The 15,838-nt window shown below is 39.9% G+C and overlaps 1 protein-coding gene across 2 annotated transcripts in view; it reads right to left on the minus strand.

The window, feature by feature from the left end:
- Positions 1 to 352: 352 nt before the first annotated feature.
- Positions 353 to 15,838, minus strand: part of LOC149456821 (calcium-activated chloride channel regulator 1-like) — a 49,389-nt gene continuing 33,903 nt past the window's right edge. Inside the window, exons 10-14 of one of the 2 annotated variants that reach the window (XM_089684424.1) lie at positions 15,167 to 15,388; positions 11,821 to 12,091; positions 8,661 to 8,825; positions 5,995 to 6,219; positions 353 to 2,534 (exon numbers count right to left, since the gene is read on the minus strand). In XM_089684424.1, the coding sequence (XP_089540550.1) occupies positions 2,113 to 2,534; positions 5,995 to 6,219; positions 8,661 to 8,825; positions 11,821 to 12,091; positions 15,167 to 15,388 (1,305 nt within the window). In that variant the 3' untranslated portion in view covers positions 353 to 2,112. The remainder of the gene's footprint in view (positions 2,535 to 5,994; positions 6,220 to 8,660; positions 8,826 to 11,820; positions 12,092 to 15,166; positions 15,389 to 15,838) is intronic. The other variant, XM_089684425.1, reaches the window with a different exon arrangement.

The raw sequence follows: 15,838 nt of genomic DNA on the forward strand, positions 1-15,838 counted from the left end.
GCACAGGGAGAACATTCAAACTCTATGCAGGTAGTGTCATAACCTGGACACAAACCGAGGAGCCAAGTGCTGTAAGACAAAAGTGCTAACTGCTGCCCTACTTAAGAGTCATAAAGGACTGCTGTAGTCATAGAAGTTCAGAATCTCTTCTGTTTTCTCATCTGCATATCAAGTTATGTAAAATAAGCATGCTTTAAATGTGTAGGTTCAACAGGCACCTGGTTTGATGTCAGGAGGAGAGGAATACCAAGGACGCCTTCCCTTATGATAATATGTCTCACGACATTACATAGAAGACATGTTGCATACAGAACAGATGATTTCAGGGTTGTAGAAAGAAACCAATTAGGCATAGGAAGCTGAATAGTTTTTACTCGTAACATGAAGGTGCACTTATTCTGTAAGGGAATACCAGACACATTTCAGCACAAAGTTACCTTCAAATTTATTTTCTCAATCAGCGTGGCAAAATAAAGACATAATTGATAAAAAAAAGAAGCAACAAGAATGAAATTTATGTTAATTTTGATGAAAATCACAATATCTATACAAACTGTACTTATATATTTAAACTGAAGTATAAGGTCAGCCCACATAAAAGGTCATATCAATCAGCTATTGGCTTCATAACTCTCAATGACTCAGTTATCATATCTCCAGTCTGGAGTTTTGTGGTGTTCCCCCTCCTGCTATGGAGTCTATTTCCTCTTTCTGCATTTAAAGTAATGAAAAAAAAAGGAAAAATCAACAGGAAGAGCAAGACAGCATAGATCATAGATTTTGTCTTCAAGAGATATTTAAAAAGTAACTCCAGATACAATAATGATAATTTTTTTTAAAATACATTAGTATGTTACCACTGAAATGCATTCAAATCATCTATGGGCAATCTGATTGTACCCAATTCAATTTGATTTGGTACAACTAGCATGGTGGATTTTTACATGCAATTATAGCCAGCTGCTATAGCCGCTAGCAATAATCACTGTATTTTTTCAGCAGGGACGGCTCCCCTTGTCCCTCTGGTGGGAGAACACAATAACTCTGCGGGAGGGATTCCGCCATGAACACTAACTGTATTGATGGGGGAATCGAGGGATTTTCTTTCCTGTAACCTGTAGTTGGAGGAAAGAAAATCTCATCATCTATGGCCTGCTTTAGATCATTTGTCCCTGTAAGAATAAAAGGCAGTTCTTAAAGAGATCACAACCAATAACTAGCAGGAACTGTGAAATACAATTCTTTATGATATGCCAACCATATCTTTCAGTGGAAGAGATTGCTAGAGAACCTAAATGTGGCAGGAAACAGCATCCTTGTCCTTAATCAAGAGGTTTGAGAGGGCACTGGATGAAGAAGTTAGGCTTTGTTTACATGGGTGGCCGACTGCCCACCTAAAAGATAACATACAGCCAGGGGCGGACTGACCATTTGGAAACTCGGGCACTGCCCGTGGGCCCAGGGTCAGTAGAGGGCCCCATGAGATGCCCCTGGTACCTTTTTCATAGGCTTTTTTGAGTTTGGGCAAGGACACAGGGGCCCCATGATCCCCTATTGCCCGGGGGGCCCCATGAGTTGTCAGTCCGCCCCTGCATACAGCCAGAGAGAACTATACACATGGCGCGACTGTGATGCTTTGATTCACAGCCATAGCAAATTTGTGCATAGAAATCAATGGGACTGCGTTGCAACTGCAAGCCAAGCGCTTTGCCTGCAGTTCCGGCATGGTAGTCCCATTATTATGACTACTTTTATAATAATTTTTAATTATTTATTTACTTAGCATCATTTATAAATGTCTCATACGTGATTATCTTAGGCACTATCAGTTTTGTTATTGAAAATGTTATTTTTTCTTTTGTTTTAGCCCTAATGAAGGGAATGTTGGTGTCCCTGAAACATGTTGGCTGTTTTAATGTCACCTCAGTTTGAATTCATAAATAAAGGTTTTTGAACTCTTTCACTATTGGTTTGGTACTCTTGTTGGACTTTGTATTTAAGAAAAAACATAAACATTTTAACACTACCCTACTCTAGTCAAAACTAGAAATGACATTTTGGCTGGAATAAGGCTCATGGACGTGTTGTACAGACGATCGTTTTGGCGTTGGCTTAGTCTGTTGTTTGTTCTGAAGTGGGACACTTTGGGGAGGGTTTAGGTGGACATGTGATGGGCTGTTTTGGGGTGGTTGTTGGGTTACAGTCCTGGATGAATTTCACGGTGGTGCAAGTATTAGGTTTGGGAGTAGAACATTTAGTGACCGGCAGAGCAGTGGACCTTGGCTTTGTGGGGGATAAGAAAGCAGCTTGTGCTATATTAGATGTGGCTGATTTCTGGAGGTTTGTATCAACTGCAATTAAAGCAAAATATAGGACTGTCCCATCTTCTGTATGAAGGACTGGATTGAATTGAAATTCTTCTCTTGTTCCAGCTGGGCTTGGGGTAATACTGGAAATATCCAACATGATAGATCCTTCAAAGTTGTCCCTGAGATCTTTAATGTTCTTGTTCATTCTTAATTCATAACTCTGAGCTAAAAAAAAAAAATGAAAAAATTATAATTTTAATAGTCCCAACCAAGCCCAGAGATGGTATTGATAAAGTGATTGTAAATGCTATTTTTTTTATTATATCAAACATGTTTATACTTACCTGCTCTGTGCAATGGAATAGCACAGAGCGGCCCAGATTCTCCTCTTCTCAGGTCCCCTGCCAGGGCTCCTTGCTCCTCGTTTTCTGACGAGTGCCCCCATAGGGCCATTCATGCAGGCTCGCTCCTGAGCCCTGCTGCCTGTGTCTATAGTCACATACAGCGGGACTCGTCCCCCCCCCCCACTGCCTTGTCACTGGCAATGGCTCCTGCTGTCTCAGCAAAGTCTGTCGGACCGGAAAGTGAGGAGAGGAGAGTAGAGCTGCAGATGGGCACGGCAATGGATCGAATGAGGGTTCAGGAAAGTAAAAGCAGGATTCTGATGCTTAAACATTTTTTACTTTAATGAAAGGAATGCATTCAAATAAAATTTGAAATGCAAAAACACTCAAATTACAATTAACCCCTTGTCTACCAAGGTACGTTTATAAATGTCCTGGTATTCAAGGGGTTATAACATGCTCATGGCTGCTGCTGTAACCATGGGCTTGGTATTGATTTTTACAGCCGGCGATTGGCTTTCAGGTAAAATTGAGCTGTCCAATCACTTTCAGAAAGTGATGCCACAATACAAAAAAATGGGTATTATATTATGTTTGTTTGCACTAAAATCCATTTTAGTGTTTTTTTCCCTGAAAATATGTATTTGATAAACAGTTGCACAGATATCGTGTGACATAAAAAATGCAACTACCACAATTTTATTTTACAGGGTCTCTGCTGTCAGAAAATATATAATTGTTTGGGGGGGTTAAAGTGTTACTAAACCCACAACAGTAAAATCAGTCTGTATATGCAGTAAAGTATGCTTGTTATACTCACTGTGGAACTTAAGGGGTTAATACTCCGCATTGTGTAAAAAAGGCTGTTTGATCCTGTCTTCACTGACCCTCCCTTTCTTCCACGGTCTCAACTTTCATCTCCTGATAGAACACACCCTCAGGGGCACACTGCATGTGCTCAGTTTGGTGTGTACTGCTCAAGAGTTTTTTCTTTTTTTTGGGAGGGTGCATGTGATCAGTACAGGGCCAATCAGCAATGTGCAGACAGAGCTCAGGGGTCATGCAATCTCATAGGGCAGTGAGAAGAGAATGAAAACTCCTCCTGCAAGCTTTAACCAATGCTCAAGTGGACACTGATATGAGTCACATGACTGCTATATACTGCTGATGAGAAAAGGTATTTAGCAGTTTATATTTCCTAAAATAACTGCATTTCCATTTTCTGTGTACTGTGGGAGACCAGGCATAATGAGTGCAGGGTACTGGGTCTAGTAACACTTTAAAGTAATTTGCAGCAAAAAATGCAGATTTTGAATGTGTGAAGATTAAAAAATTACCCTAATAGAAAAGTGGTTAAGGTAAATTAGATTTGAATAACTGCTGACCTGAAATTCAAATTGTGAAAAAATTGTGTGTAAATAATAACCCTCAAGGAGCATACAATCTAAGGCCCCTAACTCACATTCATACATACACATACTAGGTCCAATTTAGATTTAGACAAGGAGCCAATTAGTCTACCAGCATGCCTTTGGAGTGTGGGAGAAAACCTGAGTACCCGGAGGAAACCCACGCAGGCACAGTGAGAACATGCAAACTCCAAGCAGGTAGTGCCGTGGTAAATAAAAAAAATGTAATTCCGTAGAATACCTTGCAGAAATGATGACATGAGAATGTTAGACTTTAAGGACTTGCTGGGGGAAGGAAGGAAGGAAGGGGGGGGGGGGGATACATAAAGTGACACTAAATTATATCCTTGTTCCCAAAAAATAACCTATGCTGTTACACAGTTGATGTTTGTGTTAATGTTCATGAGAATTCGTATAGTTTATTTTTTGTGCCATTTCTTATGGACATTTCTATAGTTAGTAATGCTGCCATCCAGTGGCCTTATTTGGTATGCATTTGTTCTTCATGTTGCCTCCCTGAGATCTATGACACAGTTCCTTTGTATATGAAGCTCCTCCCTACGTTTTGAGTACATCACTTCCTGTGTCATGGATGCAGCTAACAGACCACATGTAACAGGGACACATGTATTCTGCATAGTACGCTACAGAAATTATCATCTTTTGACCGCATAATACTGGAAACCATTCATTCTGCTGTATCCTGTTGTCACATGTACAGAATAAAGCAACTTCTGGATGAACACAGTATTGGTGAGTTCAAGCTATCTGATAAGGATTGTCCACAGTGATTATATCTGCTTATACAGGCTAGGCAGAGAGGTCTCACAAGGGATAAATCGCTATCACAACAATCTGAGTCAGAATATATCCCATACACATCCACTACTTGTTAGCCCTGTATTTTCTCCTTTTCCCCATCACTTTTTTTTGTTTGGAATGAGCAACGCACGTTAGTTGCGTGCTGTTCTATGCACACTACAAATCCCATAGTCCATGTCAGGAGCAAGCAAGAGAGGGTGGCTACGTACCTACATATAGTGGGTCCATGGAGAATGAATGTAGCCACCCTCCAACAAGAAGTCAGATCATAACAGCAAAAGAAAAAAAAATGGGAAAACAGATTTTTTTTTAACCAGAGTTTAATGTCACTATAAAGGATTTCTGTGTCCATTACCCACTGGCAGCACTGGAACCTGTCCTGTGCTTGATACTACCAAGCCTGGAATCTGACACAGAATCCAACTTTTCTGAGAGAAAATGGAGATGGGAAATGAAGCCTGGTTCTCTCATGGATATTCAAATCCTGAGCACTGAAAGAAAAGGTGTCTCTTATACTACTGCATATTCATGTCAGTTAAAGCAGAACTTCACTCTCTTAGTCAACTGACTATTTGTAATGCTTTTGCTGCTAGCATTAGCACAAAGATAGGATGGTATATTATATTTACTTGTTTTAAACTTCTATTTTAACATTTCTTCAGGTACTTCCTGGTTTCCAGCCTAGGCAAATTATGTCATACATCCCAAGAGTCTTCAGGAGAGGAGGAGGGGCTTTCTCAGTTAAGCACAACCTCTTGCCTGCATGCCTGAGTTAAGGGCAGATGAATTCCAGGAAGCAAATGGTACATGAATCATCTGCCCTTACTCAAAATGGCCACGGCCAGAAGTGCTAGGGGGTGTTTTTCTAAGTGATTTCCTCTGCAAAATAACGCATGGAGACATGGTTAGATGGATGGGGTAGTTTGCTTTGAACATTAAAAATTAGTTAAACAGCGTTTTTTGTTTGTGGTGCTCAGATGCAGTGTAGTTCAGCCTTAAGTAGGTAAGTCACTATACATAGCACCTACAGCTGTATTAGCTATCAGCACATAAACAAAAGATGAGTTCACAACTTTCCCTAGTAAATAATCCGTAAAGAAAGTAACGTACCAGTTCCCTGGTCCAGATCATCACCAGTTGCAGTCCATGATAAGATAACTTTGCCTCCTTTAACCTGAGCTTCTAAGTCTATAATTTTCCCTGGTGGATAGTCATCACTTGCATCAACTTCTGCAGACACCATGCAGGAGCCTCCGGTGATGGCTAGTTTGAATCCCCCCAGTGCAGGTAGAACCTCATCGCCCAGAGGATCTGGTGGCTTCATAACAACTTTACCTACAAGAATGTATGAAATGCTGAAAACCACAAATTCATTGGTGAAAATGTTAGGAGCTCTTACAGTTATTAAACACTTGATGAGATTATTTGAATCCCAATTCCACTGAAATAAAAAAATCTCTACAACAGAACTATTAAATTAAACATTAACCTCAGTAGATTCAAAAAAAGGTATGCCGGACACTAGTCATGAAACAAAAGGTAACTTCACGGAGATATGTATTGTATAGCCCAATCATTTTTGTAAGGTAGTGTCCCCGCCACATGCATTTATGTTCTTATGCTTTGCCATTTATAGGTTTTCTATCTATGGGTCATTGGTGGTTATTGATGATGTGACAGAAGACAGAAGCAGCCGGATGAATTCTGCAGTGTTTAGAGATATTCTGTCAACGCAGATTCAGCCAAATGCAGCAAAGTTGATTGGACAGCACTTCACAGTACACATGGACAATGATCCAAAACACACTGCAAAAGCAACCCAGGACCTTTTGAAGGAAAAGAAGTGGAATATTCTGTAATGGCCGAGTCAATCACCTGATCTCAACCCCAGTGAGCATGCATTTCACTTGCTGCAGTTAGAGCCCGGCAAAGCATCAGAAAGGAGGAAACCCAGTATTTGGTAATGTCCATGGGTTCCAGACTTCAGGCAGTCATTGTCAGTAAAGGATTCTCAACAAAATATTACAAATGAACATTTTATTTATGATTATATTCATTTGTCCAATTACTTTTGGTCCCTTGAAAAAGGGGGGATGGCTACTCTTAAGAGCTGTAATTCCTAAACCCTTCCTCCAATTGGATGTACATACCCTCAAATTAAACCTGAGAGTGTGCACTTTCAGCCCATATCCATTATATAACTATAGCTTGAATATGTTTTGGTAAATAGCTGAAAAAACTAAAATTCTGCCTGTGTCCAAATATATATGAACCTAACTGTATGTGTATATATATATATATATATATATATATATATATATATATATATATATATATATAAATAATATATACATACAGCAGATAAACTAAGTATTGGACACATCGCCATTTTTCTCAGTAAATATATTTCTAAAGGTGCTATTGGCGGGGGCACTTCCTTACCACAGGTCGATAACAACTCAAGCAATCCATACATACAATCTCTGCTCTAATTCATCCTAAAGGTGTTCTATCAGGTTGAGGTCAGGACTCTGTACAGGCCAGTCAAGTTCCTCCACCCCAAACTCACTCATTCATGTCTTTATGGACCTTGTTTTGTGCACTGGTGTGCAGTCATGTTGGAACAGGAAGGGCCATCCCCAAACTGTTCCCACAAAGTTGGGAGCATGAAATTGTCCAAAATGTCTTGGTATGCTGATGCCTTAAGAGTTCCCTTCACTGGAACTAGGGGGACAAGCCCACACCACAATCCCCCCTCCATGAAACTTTACACTTGGCAGTCAGGCAAGTACTGTTTTTCTGGCAACTGCCAAACCCAGAAACATCCATAGGATTGCCAGACAGAGAAGCATGATTCGTCACTCCAGAGAACATGTCTCCACTGCTCTAGAGGCCAGTGGCGGCGTGCTTTACACCACTGCATCCGACGCTTTGCATTGCACTTGGTGATGTAAGGCTTGGATGCAGCTGCTTGGCCATGGAAACCCATTCCATGAAGTTCTCTATGCAGTGTTGTTGTGCTAATCTGAAGGCCACATGAAGTTTGGAGGTCTTTAGCTATTAACTCTGCAGACAGTTGGTGACGTCTGTGCACTGTGCGCTTCAGCATGCGCTGACCCCGCTCTGTCATTTTACGTGGCCTACCACTTTGTGGCTGAGTTGCTCTTGTTCCCAGTTGCTACCACTTTGTTATAATACCACTAACAGTTGACCGTGGAATATTTAGTAGCAAGGAAATGTCACGGATGGACTTATTGCACAGGTGACAACCTATCACGGTACCACGCTTGTAGTCACTGAGCTCTTGAGAGCGACCCATTCTTTCACAAATGTTTGTAGAAGCAGTCTGCATGCCTAGGTGATGATTTTATACACCTGTGGCCATGGAGGTGATTGGAACATCTGAATCCAATGATTTGGAGGGCTGGCCCAACACTTTTAACAATATAGTGTATATAGGATTGAAGACTGGAGAGACTTTTGCATGTTATACCTGCTGTACACGTTTACTGTGCATGAACCAGATTGTATAGCCTATGTAAAGGTAAGGTTGTATTTTTATTTATTTTTACAATAGGGCCCTCCCTGCGAGGATGAGGCCCCTGGGAGTTTGTACTATTATATTTTTATTGTAGAATATTAAAAAAAGATTTATTAAAAAGAAAGAGAGCACAAATATAAATGAAGCCTGATGTTGTTTTGCACTTCTACACACTCAGTATGGAGAATCTGTTTTTTTTTCCCACCTTGCTTACTAAATGCCAAAATTGTCTCACCATTTTCCACAAAGCCTCGTAAGTAGAAAGCACGGCCTCTGGGATGTGTCAGTCTGCATTTACCATCTTCCCCTTCCACCCGTACTTCCACATTGTATCTCCCACTTACAGGGAATGTAAAGAAATACTTGGAGTAGATGCCATCATCCTTTGCTATATCGGCGCCTTTGCAACAAAAGATTTCAGAAGCAAAAGTCAAACATACAAGCAGTGTGCAGGAAAGGAACAAAAATGAGAAACAATGCCTGGCAATTCAATTCTACCTTATCTATGCTGTACAGGAGACTATTTACCAGTAAATGTTCACAACTTCCCATTGATAGATATTTGAGTCTAGTTAGAACCAGTGGCTCAGCTGTACATCTCTTAAAGCAAACCATTTTAAATGTTTTAAACTTAATTCATGCCTTGGTAGCACAAAGGGGTTTATTTACTAAAGCTGGAGAGTCCAAAATCAGACTCCCTTCTGCATAGAAACCAATCAGCTTCCAGGTTTCATTGCCAAAGCTTCATTGAACAAGCTGAGGTTAGAAGCTGATTGGTTTCTATGCAGAAGGGAGTCTGATTTTGGACTCTCCAGCTTTAGTAAATAAACCCCAAAGTGTCTGCTGTTACCTTTGTTAGCCAGACAATTCTGTTCTCTGTTTGTACTGATTTTCCATTTGCTAGCTGCAATACTTACATTTATGTCAGCACTTTAAGTGGTTATACCAGGATGATGCTTGCAGCTCCAAGCATCATTCTGGTATTGTGTTTTTCAGCCAGCAATCCCCTTTTATGCAAAAGCAATCCTAGTGACTAATTAGCCACTGGATGGCTTTCAGTCTCTGGCCACACTGATGCAAAGCAGTAACTGCATGAGATTCATACAGGAATTGCACCACATTCCTGTTCAAATCACATGCGATTCTCTGCAGTGCGATTTGAGCCTATTAATTTTGTATGGCTTAAAATGCACATCATCCATACCAAAAAGGTGTAGGCACTCTTTTTGCTGCACTGATGTTCACACCTATGCGATTTTATTCAGACAATCACACTGCATTTTGCAACCTGTTTTTGGGGTGTCGTTAACATTGACTTAACTTAGTGTGACTGTATCACAGGAATCACTGTGAATTCTGCACCACATCAGTGTAAACAGAGCCTCACAGGTGCCCTCCGGTGCCTCTCCAGGCCAGGGGCGGACTGACAACTCATGGGGCCCCCGGGCAATAGGGGATCATGGGGCCCCTGTGTCCTTGCCCAAACTCAAAAAAGCCTATGAAAAAGGTACCAGGGCATCTCTTGGGGCCCCCTACTGACCCCAGCCCATCGGGCAGTGCCCGAGTTTCCAAATGGTCAGTCTGCCCCTGCTCCAGGCCCTACCTTCCCACTGGCAAGCCCGGCCTGAAGCCCAGACGTTCTACCGGTTTTACATAGAGCTGATCGTGGACCGGAGTTTCCTTGATCATCTCAATGGTATATGAAACCGGAAACAACGAGTATTTTGTCACTTCTGGATTCAGCTGTTTGTTTACCAGCCACTACAGGCAAGGGAAAGCTTTGGATCAAACCGATCTGAGCTTTCTAAAGCAGAGGAGTGATCTTTGGTCTAATAGACCCCATATCTCTCAGTAAGTCCTCATGCACACTGGATGTTTTTACAGCGGCTGTTTTTGGCTTTTGGCGTTTTTTTCTACAGCCAGTAAACTCCCCAGCATGTTATCCTATGTGTCCATGCACACATAGGCTGTAATCAGTGTTTTTTGGCTGGAAAAATACAGAACTAACGGGTTTCTAGAGGAGTTTTTTAGCTGTAAAAACACTCTAACGTTGAAAAACGCTGTAAAACGCGGCAAACTGGCATATTTGACTTTTTTTTGTGCAAAAATTTTTTTGTTTAATTGGTAAAGAAACGCTAATGCGAAAACACTGAAAACTAGAGTTTTTAACATGACTACATAGCTAACGCTACCAGCGTTATTAAAACGCCTAGTGTGCTTGGAGCCTAAAGAGTACCTGTCACTGCCTATTGCTATCACAAAGGATGTTTACATGCCTTGCGAAAACAATAAAATAGATTTTAAAAAATTAAAGGGACAGTGAAAAAAAAAATTAATAAAGTAAATAGTACTAAAAATATTTTTTTAAAGCTCCCCTGTCCACCCGTGTTTATACACAAAGGGGAACGCATACATATATTGCACATGCATATATAAACGGTGTTCGCACCACACATGTGAGGTATCATCGTGAACGTTATAGCGAGAGCAATAATTATAGCACCAGAACTACCATGTAACTCTAAACTGGTAACTTTTAAAGGCTTTTAAAGTGTCGCCTATGTAGATTTTTAAGTACCATAGTTTGTTGCCATTCCATGAGTGCGCACAATTTTAAAATGTGATGTGTCGGGTATCTATTTACTTGGTGTAATATAATCTTTTATACTTTACCAAACAATTAGGTATTATTTGTGCATTAAAATTAACGTATATTTTTTCCCAAAAAATTGCATTTGCAATAAACGCTGTGCAAATACCGTGTGACATAAAAAATTGCAACACCCACAATTTTGTTCTCTAGGGCCTTTGCTTAAAAAATGTATAATATTTTGGGTTTCTACGCAATTTTCTAGCAAAAAATCCTGATTTTTAACTGTACACAAAAAGTGTCAGAATTGTCCTGGTCTTAAGTATATATCTAAAGTGAAAATATTTTTTCTTTTTTTGGTTTTGGATAGAGTGTGTTTTTTAGCAATGCAATGTTGTGGTGTGTGTTGTGCTCTACCGTGCAATGCATCGGGATGTCATTCACAATGAATGACACCACAATGTACCACACATAGCACAGGTATGAATGGGCCCTTAGTGGCCATTTTCTACTGCACACTAGTGAGGACCCTTTTATTTACAGATCACTCATTGCAATCTTTAAAATCTGAAAAATGGCCTTGGCCGGAATGAAATGTAATGAAAACGATGAAATGAAAATTATGAAAATGCAAAAAAATAATTACAGGAAAAAATAGAATTTATGAGTAAAAAAATAAACATGGTTCACAAAATATGACCAATGTGAGGTATTCCATAGTGCAATGTTATAGGTCCTCTAGTGTCTTGAATCGTCCTGTATGCTGGTATGGCTGTGGCTGAATATGTAAAAGTATAGAAGTTACCTGCTCCATTGTCCAGAAGTTCAAGTGTAGTCAGGTTGCCTTTTTCTGAAGTGATGATGGCAGTGACCTTTGCCCCCTTCACTGGCAGTAGACCTTGGCTGACTGATGCATACACAATCATTGTAGTGGGGTAATAATTTGTGTCCTCGTTCATGTGAACATCTACAGAGATTGGCGGCACATTTGCATTGGCAGCTTTGGATGTCACTACCAGACCTAAGGTCTGGCTGGATTTATAGTTATTGCATAGGGTATAGGACCAGACTCCAGTCTACAAACAGATAATGGGGATTTGTTAAAGAACCAATGTACTTAGCCAAAAACAAATGTTATATATATATATATATATATATACACACACACACACACACAGTTATGTTCAAAATAATAGCAGTGTGTTGAAAAAAGTGAATACAGCTCAAAATCCTTCTAATAGCTTTTATTTCCATACACACAAATGCATTGGGAACACTACACATTCTATTCCAAATCAAAACATGAAGAAAAATATATCAAATTTGTGTTGTTCCTCTAAAAAAAATTGAAGAAAAGTGAATTTTAGACTTCAAAAAAATTGCAGTGTTTGTATTCTTCTTTACAAACTCAAACATTCACTATATAAACTGAAAAATGTTTGAAGATTTTGCTTTCCTTTGAATCACTTAATGAATATTTAGTTGTAGTCGCAATGTTTCTGAGAACTGCTGTACATCTGTGTTGCATGGAGTCAACCAACTTCTGGCCCCTGTGAACAGGTATTCCAGCCCAGGATGATTGGACTACATTCCACAGTTCTTCTCTATTTCTTGGTTTTGCCTCAAACTGCATTTTTGATATCACCCCACAAGTTTTCTATTGGATTAAGATCCAGGGATTGGGCCGGCCACTCCATTGGTCTGTTGGTCTGGAACCAAGATGTTACACGTTTACTGGTGTGTTTGGGGTCGTTGTCTTGTTGGAACACCCATTTCAAGGGCATTTCCTCTTCAGCATAAGGCAGCATGACCTCTTCAAGTATTCTGATGTATTCAAACTGATCCATGATCCCTGGTATGCGATAAATAGGCCCAACACCGTAGTATGAGAAACATCCCCATATCATGATGCTTGCACCACCATGCTTCACTGTCTTCATAGTGTACTGTGGCTTGAATTCAGTGTTTGGGGGTTGTCTGACAAACTGTCTCCGGCCACTAGACCCAAAAAGAACAATCTTACTTTCATCAGTCCACAAAATGTTGCGCCATTTCTCTTTATGCCAGTCAATGTGCTCTTTGGCAAATTGTAACCTCTTCAGCACGTCTTTTTTTCAACAGTGGGACTTTGCGGGGGCTTCTTGCAGATAGCTTGGCTTCACATATGCGCCTTCTAATTGTAACAGTACTCACAGGGAACTTTAGACCTTTTATCTTCCTGGAGCTGATGGTTGGCTGAGTCCGCGCCATTTTTGGTTGCCATTTTAAAGCATTTGCAATCATTTTAGCTGAGCAGCCTATCATTTTCTGCACTTCTTTATATGTTTTCCCCTCTCCAATCAACTTTTTAATCAAGGTACGCTGTTCTTCTGAACAATGTCTGGAACGACCCATTTTCCTCAGAATTTGAGAGAGAAATGCACTGTAACCAGCATGTACAACATTTGCTGCCTTCTTCCTTAAATAAGGGCAATAATTGCCACCTGTTTTTCAAAGAATGAATGACCTCACTAATAGAACTCCACACTGCTATTATTTTGAACATGCCCCTTTCAATTAGTGATTCAATTACACAGAATCAGCAGCATGCATGTCATGACTGTTGGGTCTGTTGGATTTCTATTACTCTACTACACCTGCTAGTAAATTATTTGCCATGTAGAAATATCATTTCTACCAAAAACAGTGATTGATCAGGTTAGTGATGTCTGACTGCTATTATTTTGAACACAACTGTATATGTATATATATATATATATATATATATATATATATGTGTGTGTGTGTGCGTGCTTATGAGTGCAGCTATGTACAGGTATCATGACCTATAGTACAATAATGCAATATACATTGTAATACATTATACTAGTTAAAAAGTTACAATGTCTCTCAGCCTATAGTAAAATGATTTTGAATCCTATGGGATGTGCTGATAATTAAAGAGGTTAAGCTGATCTCCAGACAAACTGCTAAATACACAGTTAAATGCATATTTGGTAGCTGTCTTGTCTGGCAAAGGATTTGTAATTGCGTTTACATAGCTGTGCCATATAGCACAGGCAGCCCGGTTACTTTGTTTTGCTCTGCAAAATAATAAGGAGGGTATTTGGCATACTCAGGGGAGGCTGGTGGGGGCTGTGTCAGAACAATTATGTAAACATGATACAAGAGATAAAAATGATATAAAAACAACCATAAAGTCCAAAGGACAGTCCTTAAAAATCAAAGGGTGCTTTGCTTGGTGGTTGCTGGCTCATGAAGAGCTAGAAGGAACTCTGGAAAAGATACAAGGAGAGAGCAGCAGCGCCATATAAGTGAAGCACTAAGTAAACCATTTATTGTAGATAAAAGAAATATTGCAGCACTTTGAATAAACAGGATCACCTGCTGTACACTTTATTACTGATCCCTGAGTACAGCAGATAATCCTGTTTATTCAGAGTGCTGCATTATTTTTTTCTTGTGAGTTGCTCCACTTTTATCTCCAATAAATGGTTTATTTATTGCTTCACTTAGATGGTGCTGCTCCTCTCCTTGTTGATTTTGCTCTGCTGCAAATAGGTAATAGAGCTAGGTCTCTTCCCTACCCCAGATGGTGATTGGACAGTGAAGGAGCAGGAACAGAATGATGAGGTCAATGTTCTCACCTGTTGCCATGCTGCATGTTAGCACATGTGAATGCAGAAAACCTGACATGCCCCCAAGGTTCCCCCTCCCTCTGGCAGTCTCTTACACAGAGAAATAAGAGACTGAAATAAGGTCCAGTTCAGGGATTCTTTTAAGTTGAATTTAAAATGCATTTCTTTCAAGTATAAATACAAAACTGCATTCATTTGTGTGTGTTTTTTTTTATATATTGAGAAATTCAGCTTTAAAGTGGCAAAAAAAGCATAGCAACTCTTTAGCAAAGTGTTTATAGAGATGAAGCAATGCCATTGCAGTTTATTTGCCCTGAACATCTTTATGCCAGCAGATAATAGTGGAAAGATAAATGGATTCCCTATCTTCGTGCAAACCAGTGATACAATTTGCAAGAACTTGGCAATGAACACATATTGTCCCAGAACATACTCTACCCCTTATGAAAAATGTGCTAATAAGTAATTTCTTAATGACATAATAAATAAAAAAACTCAGAAAAAGTATAATACCCTGGCGGAATCCGGGATCTTCAGCCTGCTTAGGTGGGAAGTGTCACGGATAATGAACTTGTCTGTAGAATACAAAGTTCCAGCCGGATCTGTTAGCTGGACATCCGGAGCAGCAGACTGCCAAGTAACAGTGAAGAAAGTCTCCCAACCCATTGTACTGTCTATGAGGACAGTGCCAGCAGAGCAGTCACTTGGATTCACATTTGGACTGTTGCTTTCTAGCTATAACATGAAAAAATAATGCATTTAAAGGGGGTTATTCTTCATGTCAGAGGAACACATTCACATCAACTTTACGACCAGAGCAATTAGTGCTTTTCAGTGCTGCAACAGTTTAACTAGCAGTATTTTTATTATGTACAATATTTATATGCTTTTTATACTTTTTACATATTCAATTGGACTTTCTCTCGATAGACATATAAAACCGTGTCCCTTTAAATGCCTATATTTCAAGTGGTTGTAAACCAGCCATGAAATATGAACAAAGCCTATCCCTCTACAGTGTGCACTTTTCTCAAATTGGAGCACGAAGTGTCATTTCTTTATTCTATTTCATTCCTCTGCTATCAGCATGAGTCACTTCTGACAAATTTTCATGACACCAAGAGAAAAATGGTGACAGGGGAGGGACCTCCAGCTGATTGACAGCCTCAGCTCTGTTTCTGTGTG

Source organism: Staurois parvus, unplaced genomic scaffold (genome assembly GCF_062004578.1).
Source record: "Staurois parvus isolate SC_StPar_1 unplaced genomic scaffold, SC_StPar_1.0 ptg000347l, whole genome shotgun sequence".
NCBI lineage: Eukaryota > Metazoa > Chordata > Amphibia > Anura > Ranidae > Staurois > Staurois parvus.